Source organism: Hemicordylus capensis, chromosome 2 (genome assembly GCF_027244095.1).
Source record: "Hemicordylus capensis ecotype Gifberg chromosome 2, rHemCap1.1.pri, whole genome shotgun sequence".
Classification (NCBI taxonomy): domain Eukaryota; kingdom Metazoa; phylum Chordata; class Lepidosauria; order Squamata; family Cordylidae; genus Hemicordylus; species Hemicordylus capensis.
This window is the reverse complement of record NC_069658.1, coordinates 235676568-235692060: the sequence shown is the minus strand read 5'-3', so window position 1 is coordinate 235692060 and position 15493 is coordinate 235676568. Positions and strand designations below refer to the sequence as shown.

Sequence of the window (15493 nt, the reverse complement as noted above, 5' to 3'; positions counted from 1 at the left end):
GTGACTGCCAAAAAGTGGTTTTCCACAGCTGCCTTTTCACGCTACATTGTTGGGGCTGCCTTTTCAAGTTGCAGCTCCCAAACACCAACACTTCACTGTGCGGAATGTCAACCAGTGACTGGAGCTTTTCTGATAAATTTAGTCTTAACCAACATGAGAGTAATGCACTCCGCAGAGCCATCATAAATTCTTGCAGTGCTGCAGTAGCATTTCTCAGCATGCTATTCTCAGGGAGGGAATAATTCTGGGTGGAAAACATGAATTGGAGCCATCATCTCACCAGGCACTCAGGGCTGAATTGCTGGTTTTAGAATTTTTGCATAGGAGAGCAAAGGTTAATTTTGGAGCCTTTTCTGGTAACTTTAAATAAACACACACACTTGATTTATTTAACCAATTTATATAGTGCCCCAAACTCACATCTCTGGGCAGTGTACAATGCAGATTAAAACAAAAATTAAAACCATTTGAAACCATAGTAAATTCTAATTGTTCTATTCTGTGCATTTTTACATGAAACCTGGATGACTCCAGGAGCAGCAAGAGCCAGAAAGAGGCCCAGATCTCCTTAAAATGCATATTTATTATTATTTTTATTTATTTAACATATTTCTATTGTCAAACTTATGACAATAAAGAGGGAGAAGAGTCTCACTCTGGGGGATAATAATCAAATTTGGGTAAGTGGGAACAGAGACACATTCTTTCCTGACAAACAAGACCGTTGACCTTGTATCCTGAAGAACCGTCACCTAGCTACTAATGCTAGAAACCTCTTGAGATATGATCAAATATGATCAATTGATCCAATATGATCAATTATTTTGTGTAAGCCAGTTACACATTTGGCTCCATTGGTTTCAAGACTTCCTTCCAAGGTGAATTGCTTTTGATTTGGGGGTTATATCGAGAGCCCAGTGATGCTGGGAGGACATGTCCTGGAATGGAAATCAGAATTCTCCTACAGAACAGTATGGACTTATGGCGCCGCATTTTACCAGCAGTATTAAGGGGAGGTAATATGTTTCTCCTACAGAACAGTATGGACTTATGGCGCCGCATTTTACCAGCAGTATTAAGGGGAGGTAATATGTTTACCCCCCTCTCCTTTTCTCATGGCAATTACCATAAGGCATTCTCTTCTTCCATTCCTTTGCTCTTGTAAAAATGGTCTTTGCTCAACCACTGTCTAATAATGGGGCTTTTGTGCCCTCCGCACATCTTTTCTCAGAATGGGAGGAGGAAAAGTTCCTAAGTTGCATATTATATCTGCAGACATGATCTTTGTGGGAATTGCAATACCAGTAGATTATTCTTGCCTAGAAAGCAAAGCTGTAAACATTACCTTTGCATGCAACAAAGCTCCTGAAGGGAGAGGGGGAAGTTGCCTAGCAACCGGAACAGTTCTTTCATTCCAGGATCCAGAGACTTCCTCTGAATCCTCATGTAGGCACCATTGGAGACCATGGCCCTGTCACACAACTGTGTTTGCACAGTTGTGTGTCTTGCGCAATTGCTCCATTCCTAAATAGACAGAGAGGTGGGTCTTACGATCAGTGAGACCCGCTTTTGCCGAAACTGCGGGGAGAGTGGGCTAAGCCCGCTCTCCCCGCAGATGATCTCTGCAGAAGCCCCCACACAATTGCCGGCTCCATGATGGAGCCGGTGGGGGCTGGGGAGCTCAGAGGCTGTGCGGCCTCCGGAAGCCCCAGTATGCCCTGTGCGAGTGCCCAGCTCAAGAACCCGCTCAAGAACGGTTACCTGCTCAAGAACTACCAGGCTTGCAGCCGAGCCCAGTGGTTCTCATGATCAGCAAAAATCGGGCTAGGCTTTTCTAGCCCAATTTTTCTGGATTGTGAGAATAGCCCCAGAGCCTTGCTCAGTATATCAACCACTGGCTCCTCATTCTCAAGCTATTTTTAAAAACCCCTTCTTCCATAAAATGTATCAGTGTTTTCCTCTTCTGCCCTCTCAAAGACACTCCTCATAATAAAACTGGTTTAACCCATTTAATCTGGTTTCTCTGAAGACTGATTAACTTTATAGAATTATTGTTCACATTGCATTGCTTTTTGATCTAAATCTACAATCCTATTTTCAATAGTCTGTTTTGTTTCCTGCAGCCTATTACAAATGTCTTTCATAAATATAACCAATTCTTCCTCAATTTCAACCTGAATTCTTCTTGTGTCATAGGTGTTCATGCCAACTTGAACACCTGAACAAGAAAAGACAATGGAGTTGGTCAAACTCTTCCCCAGCCATCTCCTTATCCTGTTCCCTGGCTTTGTGACCATGAATGCCACCACCGCAATGATAGTTTTTGCCAACAGAGAAGAGATGGCAACTGAGAAGATGCTGTTGAAAGCAGTTCATCGGAGAATGCAGGTCACCTTCCCAGGCTGTTCAAAGAAAAGAAAGGGGAACAAGAAGGAAAGCAGGAGGGAGATGAGGAGAACGATGGAGAGATCCTGGTTGTTGGCTTTGACTAATGGAGTTTCTATGTATTTCATTAAGGGCCCTAATGCAAAAGCTGTGTTGAGGGATAAGAATAGGGCAGAGAAAGCCAGGATGATCGCCATTGATTCATTACAGGTCAGGTAAGTTATAACTTTGGGAACACATTGATCTTGGTCCTTGTTTGGATACTGGTCTTCTGGACATTTATCACAATAATCTGCATCTGGAAAGTAGGCGAGAAATTTCAACATCACTTAAAATTTACCTTGTCTCCATAATACAATGAGGCTATCCTCACGTGTGGTGGAAACTGGGCTAAGGGAGCGCATCCTGGTTTCCACCATGTGTGTGAACTGCCGGGAGCCACATGGCTCTTGGAGGCAAGTCTGCTTAATCCCCCCTCCCCTTGAATGAGTTGGATTCTTTTTTTAGTTGGTTGTATGTTCCCACTTTGGCAACTCATGAGGAGACCCTCGGCTGGAAGGCTACAACAAGCACTTGCGCAGGGCATTCTGGGACTCCCAGGGGCCGGGAGGCCACCGATCTCTGCCACCCCAACAGTCACGGAGCCAGTAACTGTATGGATGGCCGATCTGGCTGCCCAGGGCAAGCTGACTGCTCATGTGCGGGGAGAGTGGGTCAAGCCCACTCTCCTTACAAACCCCCTACAGGCTCTCCACACTACCCATGTGAAGAGCCTGTGTTTCATTAGAATCCATAAAATGAATGCTTGGGCTTGACAAGAGCTGATCACCACCACAAATGACCAGGATAGGGACCAGGAGGAGTCTCAAGGACTATGAATATGTAGTGGGTAAAGCTGAGCTATTGAGTTAGAGCTTTGGATACAGGGAAGCCCAGGTTCACTCACTGACATCGTTGCCTGAAAATGGTCTCAGAAAGCAGAAGTGCGATCCTGACCCAGTACAAAGCAGCTTCCTATATTGACCAAATATGGAGTGGAGGAATGTTGACATCATTTAGGTTAAGATTCCATTAACAAAAAACCTTTTGGTTCAGCATGTTGTGTGTTAAGGGCTTTCCATGTTCACTCAAGCTTCAAAATGTTGGGGAATTGTGGTCATTAAGGGCCACACCTCCAACAGATGCATTATTGAGCTATATGGAAATTGTATGTTATCCTATGCTGTAGTTATTTTCAACAGCATCACTACCTATGAGTTGGATGGCTGTCAGTGGCAGACCAAAAGTCCTAGACACCAGGAAAGGGTCAAAAATCAAGAATGGCTTTAAAAGAATCTCAGAGCATTTTTGAGCAAATGCTTTGCTCTGGAATTGCTCTTTTCTCTGGAGTCACCTAAATTTCTGCGGGAAGGTTGTCCCTTCTGAGCATGGGGAACAAGCATAGCAGCAAATGGGTTTTCCTTCCTGAATCATCTTCACATATCCCGGGCGACAGCTTTCTGTGCACCTGGAGCAAGGCACAGTCTAATGATAAACACAAAGGGCATGAAGGAAAAGGTGTTAGGGAAACCGTTGTATTGGGAAATAAATGCCAGAGTTGTTAAAGGACCTATATTCATTCCAGACATGCTCTACACTTCACAATGACCCCATCCCCAAAGGTTCCCCTGACTCAGAACATACTTTGCTTCTTCTGTCACCATCTCTGTACTGCTTCTTTTTCTCTTCTGGCATATTTTTCTCTAACTGTTCTCAGAAACTTGTTTGTCCACCATTTTCAGTGCCATCATTCCCTTGTTTTCAAACCAACCCATTAAGTTTATTTCCCCATTAGTTGCAGCTGCTAATAGGAAGCCTGCTGCCTGCCCCGCCCCCCATTCCTTCTTGCTTAAAGGAGATCCCTCAGGGCTCCATTCTGTCACCAATGCTTTTCAATATCTACATGAAACTGCTAGGTGAGGTCATCAGGAGATTTGGTGCTGGGTGTTATCAGTATGCTGATGACACCCAAATCTACTTCTCTCTTTCATCTGCTTGATCAGGAAATGGTATTCATTCCATAAATGCCTGCGTACAGACAGTAATGGGCTGGATGAGGGATAACAAATTGAAGCTGCATTCAAGCAAGATGGAGGTGCTCATTGTAGGGGCTCAGAATCTGAGGGATGAGTTAGATCTCCCTGTGCTGGATGAGATTACACTCCCACGGAGGGAGCAGGTACGCAGCTTGGGAGTACTCCTGGACCCAGGCCTCACCCTGGTATCTCAGGTGGAGGCCATGGCCAGGAGTGCTTTCTACCAGCTTTGGCTGATTCTACAGCTGCGTCCATTCCTTGAAGAGGAAGACCTCAAAACAGTGGTGCACCAGCTGGTAACCTCCAGGCTTGACTACTGCAATGCGCTCTATGTCAGGCTGCCTTTGTATGTAGTTTGGAAACTTCAGTTAGTTCAAAAAGCGGCAGACAGATTGGTCTCTGGGGCAACTCAGAGAGACCATATTATGCCTGTTTTGAAACAGTTGCACTGGCTGCCGATATGTTTCCGGGCAAAATAATAATTCCAAGCAGAATACTAAATAATACTGTTTGTTCTGCTGCTAGATGGATAAAATCTAAGATAATCTATAAGAAAACCAAAAATATTTAATGTCTTTTAACAACCTTACCCACTGATACGAGAACAAAAGAAAGCTTCTCCTGTAAGGAACTATAAATGCAATACACCTGTCTTAACAAATAAGAAGGTATGGAAAAGATTCCAGATCCGGGTTTCAATGTTAAGTTATATAAACAAGAAATGAAGGTTCCATTAGTTGTTACCTGATTTATAAAAGCTATTAATTTCATGCAGACACAAAAACGCCATAAATTCTAGACAGGAAATCCAAAATAAAAATATAGTTATTATTACACCAGCAGAATACAAAGAGGGGTCCCTCAAAGTGGAACAATAACCAGACAGAATATAAAGCTCCGCACCAAATCATGCAACAGAATCTTCAGCATATCTCCATTATCACTTCACATTGGCTGTCCTCCCTACAAATCACTACACCATTGCCTCCTAAGAGGTCCATGACAATACAAATAAAAAACAGAAATGCAAGAAAACATTTTAACTCTCAACAATGGAAATCTCATTAAAACCAAAAAGATCAAAATTAATCTGGAGTCTAGTATATTAAAGGATTGAAAGAATAATCTTTGAACCTCTCCTCTAACTCCGCAAAATATCAAAAAATTAGAACGAAAAAAGATTACTCATAGAGAGAGAAGATGCTGACCATTTTGTTTGTTTTATAAGGATATCCATGAACTATTTATTACACCTCTATTATGAAAATTTCAAGTTCAAGAGGATCAATTCTATTGCTCTTTGTTGCTCTCCGATTTGTAGTCTGCAGTTACATCTAGAGTTGCTAGATACTGTGCTGCTGCCATTAATACTCATCGGCAGATGATTAATAAGGGAATTTTATTGTTTTAATTTATAATATCCATTTTATTGATATCGATACATTATATGTAACAATTTTTATTTGTTGACTTTTTGTTCTGGTCAGTGACCGTAACAATAAGACTGACTGACTGATTGACTGACTGATGCTGACCTCATAAAAATATAAAAGTAAATTTTTCTTTTTTAAAAAACACAGAGCCTTGATGGAATTCCCAACCCTTACACACCAATTATATGACAATTTAAAAGATATTCTTGACTGGTATCCAAAACCTGTTGTACACACACACACACACACACACACACACACACACACACACAGAGTAAAATAACAGATAAAATGAAATAACTAACTGGGACTCTCATCATTTTAAAGACCAACTAAAATTCGCATGACCACACTCTTGTACAATACCATCAAATTGTATTTCAAATTTTACCCATGATATAAAAAATTGAGCTTTTAATTTGAAGATTTCCCTCTTCACAACATTTTTTTAACAGCTGTTAAATAACAGGGAATATAAAAGTAATTCTTCCATTTAGCAGAAATTAATTACATATACAGGACAACATTACAACAGCAATTATAATATGTATGAATATTTATATGTAAAAATGTCTAAACTAGTTTCCCTAACCTCTGTTATATTTTTGGAAATAACCATCACAGGGAATACAATGAGAAGAAAGAAAGAAAGAAAACATTCATATTTATAAATATGAATAAATATCAATATTTATATGTAAAAATGTCTAAACTAGTTTCCCTAACCTCTATTATATTTTTGGAAATAACCATCACAGGGAATACAATGAGAAGAAAGAAAGAAAGAAAACATTCATATAGTTTCAACCTAACTACTTCAATACATTTTAATACATTTTAATCTTGGAACGAATCAAAGGAAACTAAGAATCTCATTAAATTCGAAAGGGAAGGAAAAAGAAAAGAAAATAATATTATTTGATTCTCAAGTACTTCTCACACTGCATCAAAACAAAACAATAAACAGACCCAGAAAAAATCCAGTAAAGAGTTAACGTAAGAGTCTTGAGAAGGTTTGAGAATGTTCTCAGCCCAGAGATAAGGCATTCTGTCAAAGACATAATAAGCTGGAACTAACTCCATACAAAAGCTTACGCATGGGAAAATGTGAGAAGTCTTAAGTCTTCAATTCCATTCCAGTTCATTCTTTCCACTTCCTAATGTTGAATTTCAAAGGCTTGCAATGCTGAATAGTGATTCCAAAAGTCCAAAAGAAAAAAATTTCAAAGTTAATTCCTTTCCCTTATTCTTCCATCCCCATAGTCCATAATAAGTTGAAAAGAAAACATCCTGAACTCCATAATAAAATAAACACAAGAAACCCTCAGAAGTGTAGGACAAAAAACAGAAAGTTTAGTTACTAACCATAAAACATCTTGTCAATGCCGAAATTCCAGTGCAGTGAATCAGTCAAAGTTCAAAATAAGAAATACAAGCTCCTAACCACTGCCTCCATGGGTAGCCTGAGCTTCTTCTAAATGAAAACTAAGCAGATAAAAATACAGGCATTAGGGTCTGCAAAGAAAAAAGGAATCTAAGCAGTAAAATCTTGTTGGTCAACATCCTCTTCAACCAGCCCTCTTCTTAACGCTGTAAATCATTCCATAATTACTTCTAGGAAGGTCAGTGAGAGGTTCAAAAATAGTAAACAGAGGGAGAGAAAGAGTAAGAATGCCAAAGATCTTGCATACTCCCAGTTGTAGTCTACAACTGGGAGTATGCAAAATGTATTAAAATCATCCCTTCATAAGCTTTGATGCTTGATAAAGGTCATCCCTTCATAAGCTTTGATGTTTGCTTCTTCCATTCAGCCTGTTGCTTAAGCAGAAAGGTTTATTCTGGGGGTTCATCCAGGGAAATCTCCCCAGATTCCCCCCCCTCCCAAACAACAACAAGCCCTGCATGCAATCTGATCTTCATCTCGCTGATGAGAGATAATTTGGCCAAATGGGAGTCAAAACACCCTGGACTATTAGCCAGGTGCTTCTCTTCAGAACGCCATCTTCACTCTCCTCTCCCTCCAGTGGCTGTTGCTGGTGTCTATCTTATGTTTCTTTTTAGATTGTGAGCCCTTTAGGGACAGGGATCCATCTTATTTATTTATTTCTCTGTGCCATTTTTGGAAGGGCGGTATAGAAATTGAATAAATAAAAATAAAGGGAATAAATATTTGTATACTGCCCACTACTGTTCCCTAAACTAAACCTTTCCCCAAAGCCAAAGCCCTGGCTTCCTTCCTGAACTCACCAAATCCATGGTAGAGACTTTAGGGCCCTGCAGTCCTAACTTCCCAGGATTGCAGTCCTCTTTGTTGCAGCCATTCCCTGGCCAGCCAACCTGTTGTTAGCCCAGCCTGGCTCCAACTGAAAACAAAGAACCCCTTCTCTTCTTGCCTCAGGTCTCTCTAGGTCCTGCTCACCATGTGCCTAGAGGCCATCCCTAGAGATCACTGCCTGTCAGTCAAGACAGGGTTCACTTCTGGTTCACTCTTTAGGGGAGGGAGGGGCCGTTCACTACAAACCTGTTCCATGACTTGTTCATCAAGGAGACACCTGCAGTGAGTAAACCTCCTGAAAGCAAAAATCTTGGATTCTACATAATTGGTCATTAACAAGTTGCAATGAACAAATTGGCACCAGTCTCATAACAACTTGCTATTGTGTTTAACATTACTACTGCTGTACCTGTTATTACAGAAAAGTCATCTCATGAGGAGGAGTTTTTTCATTTTTTTTTTAAAAAAATAAATCCAAGCGTTAAAGGTAGGATGGATACAGGGAAAATGGCCTGCCCTCCTTCCAATGGAAGCCTCTTTGTATTTCTGGATTTCCCCCCAAACCTGGAAAGCAACAGGTTCCAGATCCATTCCAAAGAATCATCCGTCACCATCAGAAGCTGTGGTGAGAAAGCAGTTTCTAGTGGGGACCAGATTCTAGTAGGATCAGGTGCCATCCTTAGTTTTTGTCTTTAGATGTTCCTTTGAATTCAGATCAGGTCTCAACATAATAATGTAGCATTTGGGAAGAAAGATGCAGCCCAGTAACCCGGCACTGGAGGCCAAGATGGAGAAGACCTGAACGGCCACCATGTATTTCCCCTTTGTGCTCAGATAGGTGGGCACAAAGGACACCCAGACACTGCAAAAGACCAGCATGCTGAAGGTGATCAGCTTGGCTTCGTTGAAGGCCCCAGGCAGCTTTCTGGCATGGAAAGCCACCGTGAAACAGATGGCAGCCAGGAACCCCATGTAGCTAAAGGCACTATAAAATATAGCAGCAGGCCCTTCATTACATTGCAGGATAATCTGTCCAAGCTGAGAGTGCATGTCAGAGTCCGGGAAGGGTGGAGAGATCCCCAGGCAGATGGTGCAAATGCCAAGCTGAACACTAGAACAGCAAAAGACAATGAAGATGGACAAATGCTTCCCCAGCCATCTCCTCGTCTTTCCCCCTGGTTTGGTGGCCATGAATGCGACCACCACAGTGATGGTTTTTGCCAACAAAGAAGAGACAGCAACTGAGAAAATAATGCTGAAGGCTGTTTGTCGGAGAAGGCAGGTCATCTTCCCAGGCTGACCAATGAACAGAAAAGAGGATAAAAAAGAAAGCAAGAGGGAAACCAGGAGAATGAAGGAGAGGTCCCGGTTGTTGGCTTTGACTACTGGAGTGTCTATGTATTTAATGAAGATGCCTAACACAAAAGCTGTGGTGACGGACAAATATAAGGCAAAGGAAGTTAGGATGATCCCCATAGGTTCTTCATAGGACAAGAAGGTTTTCACTTTGGGGACACATAGATCTCGGTCCTTGTTTGGATACTGATCTTCAGGACACTTCTGGCAATGGTCTGCATCTGAAACAAAGAGAGGTGATCAGAATCACCATGCACTAGCTTGTATCCATAATACTTCGTTGTGGTATGTAAATCACTTTGTGAACTTTTTGTTGAAAAGCAGTATATAAATAATAGCAGCAGAAGTGAAGTGAGAGAGAGAGAGAGAGAGAGAGAGAGATTGGTTATAGTGGAAAAGATGCATCAATCCCGACTCCTCCCATCCTGAAAAAATGGGAGACAGAGGCAACCCATACTCCTTTATTCTAACTTGAAAATGATGGCTGTTTGTCAAGATATATCACTGTGAGATGTGTGTATGTATCACTGTGTTGTGTGTGTATAGCTTTAAGTAATAAGTGCAAGTCACTGTGGTTGCAGTAAGTGGTGACTGGCAACATGTGAGGCCAATTGACAGGTGATGAGGGCTCAAGTACTGACCTAGAGTGATTGGCCAAAGGCAGTATAAGAACAATGCTCAAAGAAGAGCTAATTCTCCACAGTGGTAAAGGCTGCACCACTGTGGTCCACCCGGCTGCTATGTCTATGCTATATCTATATGCCTATTGTATATGTATGTCTACATGTAAAAGGACTTACTGAGCTGCTTTATCACGTAAGTTTTCCTCTACTTCAATATAATCTCCAGTTTGACCTATACCTGTGTCAGAGTGTTGTTGCTCAGCCGGGCGGGGTACAAGTGATTAACTCTGCAATTGAGGCGCAGCACCAACACTGTTTTATGGTTGTTTCACTGACCGCCAGCAGTTGGTGCTAAGAACACAAACGACTTACTAGTGTGGATTCCCCATTTTATTTTTCGTAGCAATTTAAACTGATATTAGAATATATCAGCATTTGGAAGATCCCCTAGACACTCCGTTCGCTGTACAGGGTGTGTGAGGAGGTGCTAAGCAAAGCTTTGATCCGCTCGGTTGATGACTTGTATCCTCCTACCAGTTGCTTTTCTTCATATATCCTTTATATTTTATTAATGGTATGTTACTATTTGTATACCACTCTGGAAATGATTATTGAAGACTCATATTTAATATTTATTTAAATATTAAATAAACTGGATGTAAAAGAGGCAGACCCACATCTTCATGGTTGTGTCTGCCCCAATCACAGACAGAGCAGAGTGGAGGAGGCAATAAAAGGGTTTTATGGGCATTAATGATGGAAATAAAACACACAGAAGCCTAGTGGGTCTAAGTTCAAAAGTGTCTAAGCGTCTTCCAGCAATGTGTGTGAGTCAATCTTTGCCTCTTTCCTCTGGAGTCACTTACCTTCCTGAGTGGAGATTGTCCCTTCTGCACATGGAGAACAAGCGTAGCAGCAAAGTGGTTGTCCTTCCTGAATCGTCTTCATGTATCCAGGTTGACAGCTTTTGGTGCACCTGGCATGAGGCACAGTCTAACCATAAAGAGAAGGGACATCAGGGAAAATGTTGCTTGTCCTGAGCGCAACAGAGTTGCCCCACCCAGCCTTAACTGAAGCATGAGGAGGGGGTGGTGATTTGATCGGTTGAAGGGACTGGGTGGGTAGAACAAACACACAGCTCAAGGCTTGTGCCTGCCCAATTCCTCACTCAACCTTTGGGTGGCATTTCTCCTGCCCCCCGTCCAGAATACAGTGTGGCCTTCCACTAGTCATCACTTGGAGGGGGGGTTGAGTACACATTTGGGGGGGGCCTCCATGAATTGGCTGGTTTGGAGGGCTGCTTTCTTTGCCTACCCCACACTGTCTTCCATAGTTTGGTTCCCCATTCACAACAGGAAAGGTACAGTGCAGGTTTGTGGATGCTCAATTTAATGGTGAACACCCCCCACCCCCACCCCAAGGCACATGTCTGGTGTGATGAGGAGTTCTGGTCATTCCTCAGCGACTTCATAGCTCAGGGAGTCATGGCTGGGGTTTCTATACAAGTCTACATGGTAGTAGCCTGTTTGAGGGCTCCCTGGAGCACCCCTCTACTTAGTTTGGAACAGCAAACCTGTAGTTACCACTGTTTGCACTATAGTTCCCACAGGATCCAGAAATCATGAGATCTCCATTTTGTTCCACCTGTGGCTAACTCAAAGGGCATGTCATTTTGGCACGTGGCCTGGGAGAAGGAACTCTTAGCTCAGGTGCAAAGTCCAGGATTTCAGGACCCCATGCCTGTCACCCCCTGTTTCCTTACAGGTGGGAAGCTGGAGAAGACGTGATCTATTCAAGCACCATTCTTTTAAAGAATTGGCCAAGTATTTCCCCTATGTTGGCACAGTGGATGAGGTCAAGATTGCACCTCCTCGGAAGGAGCAATAAAAGAGTAACAGATCATCTTCTCTGGTAATGAGTATGTTAATGGTTGGCTCAAGGCATGGAAAGCCAGCCTGTTTACATTTTAGTTACTCTCAGATATTCTAACAGGCACGAGAGATAAACATTGAGGTGTCAAGTTTGGTTCTCCCTACACAGGTCTTTCAGACCTTTCCCAGCATTTGTTCAAGAACAGGTCCACTCTTCACTTTTGAATAGGACAATGTTGTGTCCTGTCCTTTGTCCCTATCGTCCACTTTTTCAAGGTGCGACCAGCTTAATGCCCTCGGGCAAGAATTTTCCTATAAGAAACCAAGACACCATCAATCCGTGTGTCTCCTGGGTCACTCATGTCTCTACCCCAGATTCACCAGGTATTTCTTCCTTGGATCCACCACCCTTTTACTACATCTTGGCACAGGCACCCCCATCTTGCCCTGCCTTGACTCTTGCTCCTGCTTTCCTTTTCATCTACAGACCGGCCTTTTTTCCTAACCCAGTTTGTGAAGCACCCCTAGCTGTGAGATTCTGGTTCATTTTTTAAAAAAATTTCCTGGCTCCTGGACCTCTACCTGTTCCCTGCGTTCCCACTCTCACCATCCTGCCTACCTCGGAGGAGAGAAACCTCCCGGTAACCACCGAACTGCAAGAGTTTGCAGCATCCCTCTGGAAAAGATCGAAGAAATATCTAACCCCTGTTCTCAAACCTCTTACTCAGTTTCCTCCTACTCCTTCCAAAATCCCAAACTGTCCCTTTCTCTTGTCAGCCTTGAGTGACCATAATTTGGAAACGCAAGCCAAATTGCCTCTTTGTGAGCTGCAATATAGTCCTTTGTAACTTGTTGGTTTTACTAGTCTTGTTAGTTTACTGTTATTGCTCATTAACCATTATTTTCTCTTCCTGAATCCCCCAAACTCTTCAATAAACCTCATTTTATTTTTGAACTTTAACCTCTCCATTCGTTTCTTTCCATGACTGAAGCTTTGAACAAATTTATTCTGAAGCTGCGACTGCTCCATATCAACCTGGCTAATTCACCCACCCCAAACCTAAAAGGTAGCTCAGAGTCTCTGCCAATTCCCAGGGAGCAGTTCCATTAACCAGGGGGAGAGATTGTCAGCCTTAAAGGCTGTGCAGCTTGGAGGAGGAGGAGGAACACTTTTTGTTGATACCTTGACCTTATGGGTTGGCTAAGAGATCTTGCACTGTAGTGAGGGTCAATCCCCTTCTTCACTCCTTCAATTGCCTGTTTGAATTAATACAGTTGTGGCCCTGAGGAACATTATATCGAGTCTGACCATTGGTCCATCTAGCTGAGTATTGTCTACCCAGACTGGCAGCAGCTTCTCCAAGGTTACAGGCAGGAGTCTCTCTCTCAGCCCTATCTTGGAGCTGCCAGAGACGGAACTCTGAGCCTTCTCTTCAGGTGCTCTTCCCATCCCCCACGGGACCATCCCCTAATGGGAATATTGTATAGTGCTCACATCATTTATTTATTCCATTCCATTCCATTTATATACCGACACATCCAAATGGCTCTGGAGTCTCCCTGCTTAGGAGTCCTTCCCGTTTGTTGCCTCATGTCCATTGGTGTGGGCAGGTGCGTAAGGAGCTCAGCAGCCACCGTGGGACAGGTCCTGCCAGCGGCTCCCTTCTTTGTTGATTTTTGTGTGTGCTTTAGCAGGCACACGCCCAAGCCATGCCAGACACAGAGGACATGGTCGTGCCGAGACAGAGCTATTCAGCCCTGTTGTAATCTTCCCTTTAGGCTTCTTATATAATAATGCATTTATATTGATTTGTACTCTTGTTTACATTTGGGGTTATTTTGCTTGGTTTTTTAAGCTAGGGAACCTAGCCAATTTCTTGGGGGTGGGAGTTCCATAGGTTAGGAAATACCAGGGAAAATGGTCCTCACACATATCACCCCCACTTAAGCCTCAGAAAGTGGGAGGAGGCTCCAAAGGTTCTCCCTGGCTAATAGATTTATGCAGGAGGAGATGGTATTTTCAGTTATAAGCCAATATATTTCTGGGCAAAATACAACATGCTGGTTATTACCTATAAAGCCTTGAATGGCTTGGGCCCAGGGGATTTAAGACAGCGTCTTCTTCTTCGTAATACCCACTGTTTCTTATGATCATTGTGGGAGTCTGGTTGCAGTTACTACTGGGCTTTTTCTAGGGTTGCCCCAGGGCTCTGGGACACACTCCCAAATGAAATCAGAACCTCCCCACCTCTGACAGTTTCTAAGTGACTTTTCAAAAGATACTACTTTTATCTGGTTTATACTGTTTTAGAATTTCATAGATGGTTATTTTAGCTTTGTTTTAAGTGACTTAAGGTTTTAATTGTTGTGTTTAAATTAGTAAAGTGCCCAGAGATTTTATATTGGCCGGTATATAAAAATGATAATTATATATATTTAACAAAGACATGGTGAGCAGTATGATTCATTTCTAATAACGAAACCATGCTAACAGTTTGCGTCCCACCCACCCAGGGACGTGAGGACAATTGATCAGAGGGGGATGAGCTTCCCTTGGCCACCAGGGTCTGGGAAGCCGCCCAGGCACCCCTTCGCCCAAGGCAACCCTTTTCTCCCGACCTTCCTGCACCCAGCCAGCAAGTTCACCAGCTGGGAGCATGAAGTGCCCCCTCTCCTTCCTGGCCAGAGTTTCATTGAAATGGTGGCTGGCTTGGGCCTCTCTGCTTTTAGCAAGGCAGAGAGGCAAAAAACAGAGCCAGCCAGTGTTTCAATGAAAGGTTGGATGGGAAGGATGCCTAGTGGCCACTCCCCCGTCTCCATGTTGGATGCATAGGGCATAGTCTGTGCCAGGATGGGGCTATTCAGCCCCACTGCCCAGTCTCCTCACCCCAGTCAGCAGTTCATTTAAACACTTTCTGGGAGCAACTTGGACTACGAGGCAGAGAATTCAACGAACCGCCGACCAAGGAGGGGGAAATCCGGAGTGTATACATGAGATTCAGCAGTCATAATGACAAGCCAACCTATGTTACAATGTCCTGCAGGTGTTTCCAGAACCATGGCGGGGGCACTGCGCACTGCTGTTATGCAGTTACAGAAAAATTTGCAAAGGCAGTTCCTGAATGGTTCTAAAGATGCTGCACTGATGCAGTGGCAATTTTTGACACCCTTCCCATGCCCAGGAAGTTTTCTGAGCCACCCAAGGGCTGCACAATGCTCAGGGACATATTTTTAGGTGGCACAAAGGCCTTCCTGGGGAAGGGGTGGGCGTCCAAAATTGCTGCTTCCCTGCTGTACTGCTGCAGTTTTGTTAGGCTGCTCTCTTGCTGGGCTCGTGCAGCCTTGCTCTGTATGTGTAGGTGTAGCTGTATTTGACTGCTAGAAACATGTCCCTGATGGCTGTGCAGCTCTCAAGGACGTGTTCCTGGCAGCCAAAATGCACTTTTGGAGGGAGGGGAGATCAGCAAAAATTGCT

General features: G+C 43.2%; 1 protein-coding gene and 1 long non-coding RNA gene across 2 annotated transcripts; both read right to left on the bottom strand.

Annotated features, from left to right (window-relative positions):
- Window positions 1-6290: 6290 nt before the first annotated feature.
- Window positions 6291-8506, bottom strand: LOC128342516 (uncharacterized). The gene is made up of 2 exons (XR_008315036.1): window positions 7259-8506; window positions 6291-7079 (listed from the first exon to the last, which is right to left on the bottom strand). It is a non-coding gene; the product is annotated as an uncharacterized LOC128342516 (long non-coding RNA).
- Window positions 8507-8565: 59 nt separating this feature from the next.
- Window positions 8566-13519, bottom strand: LOC128343868 (vomeronasal type-2 receptor 26-like). The gene is made up of 4 exons (XM_053293304.1): window positions 13514-13519; window positions 11014-11140; window positions 8979-9745; window positions 8566-8577 (listed from the first exon to the last, which is right to left on the bottom strand). Exons 2-4 carry the CDS (start codon window positions 11093-11095, stop codon window positions 8566-8568), a joined length of 861 nt encoding a protein of 286 aa, XP_053149279.1. The 5' UTR covers window positions 11096-11140; window positions 13514-13519.
- Between the last annotated feature and the right edge of the window lie 1974 nt (window positions 13520-15493).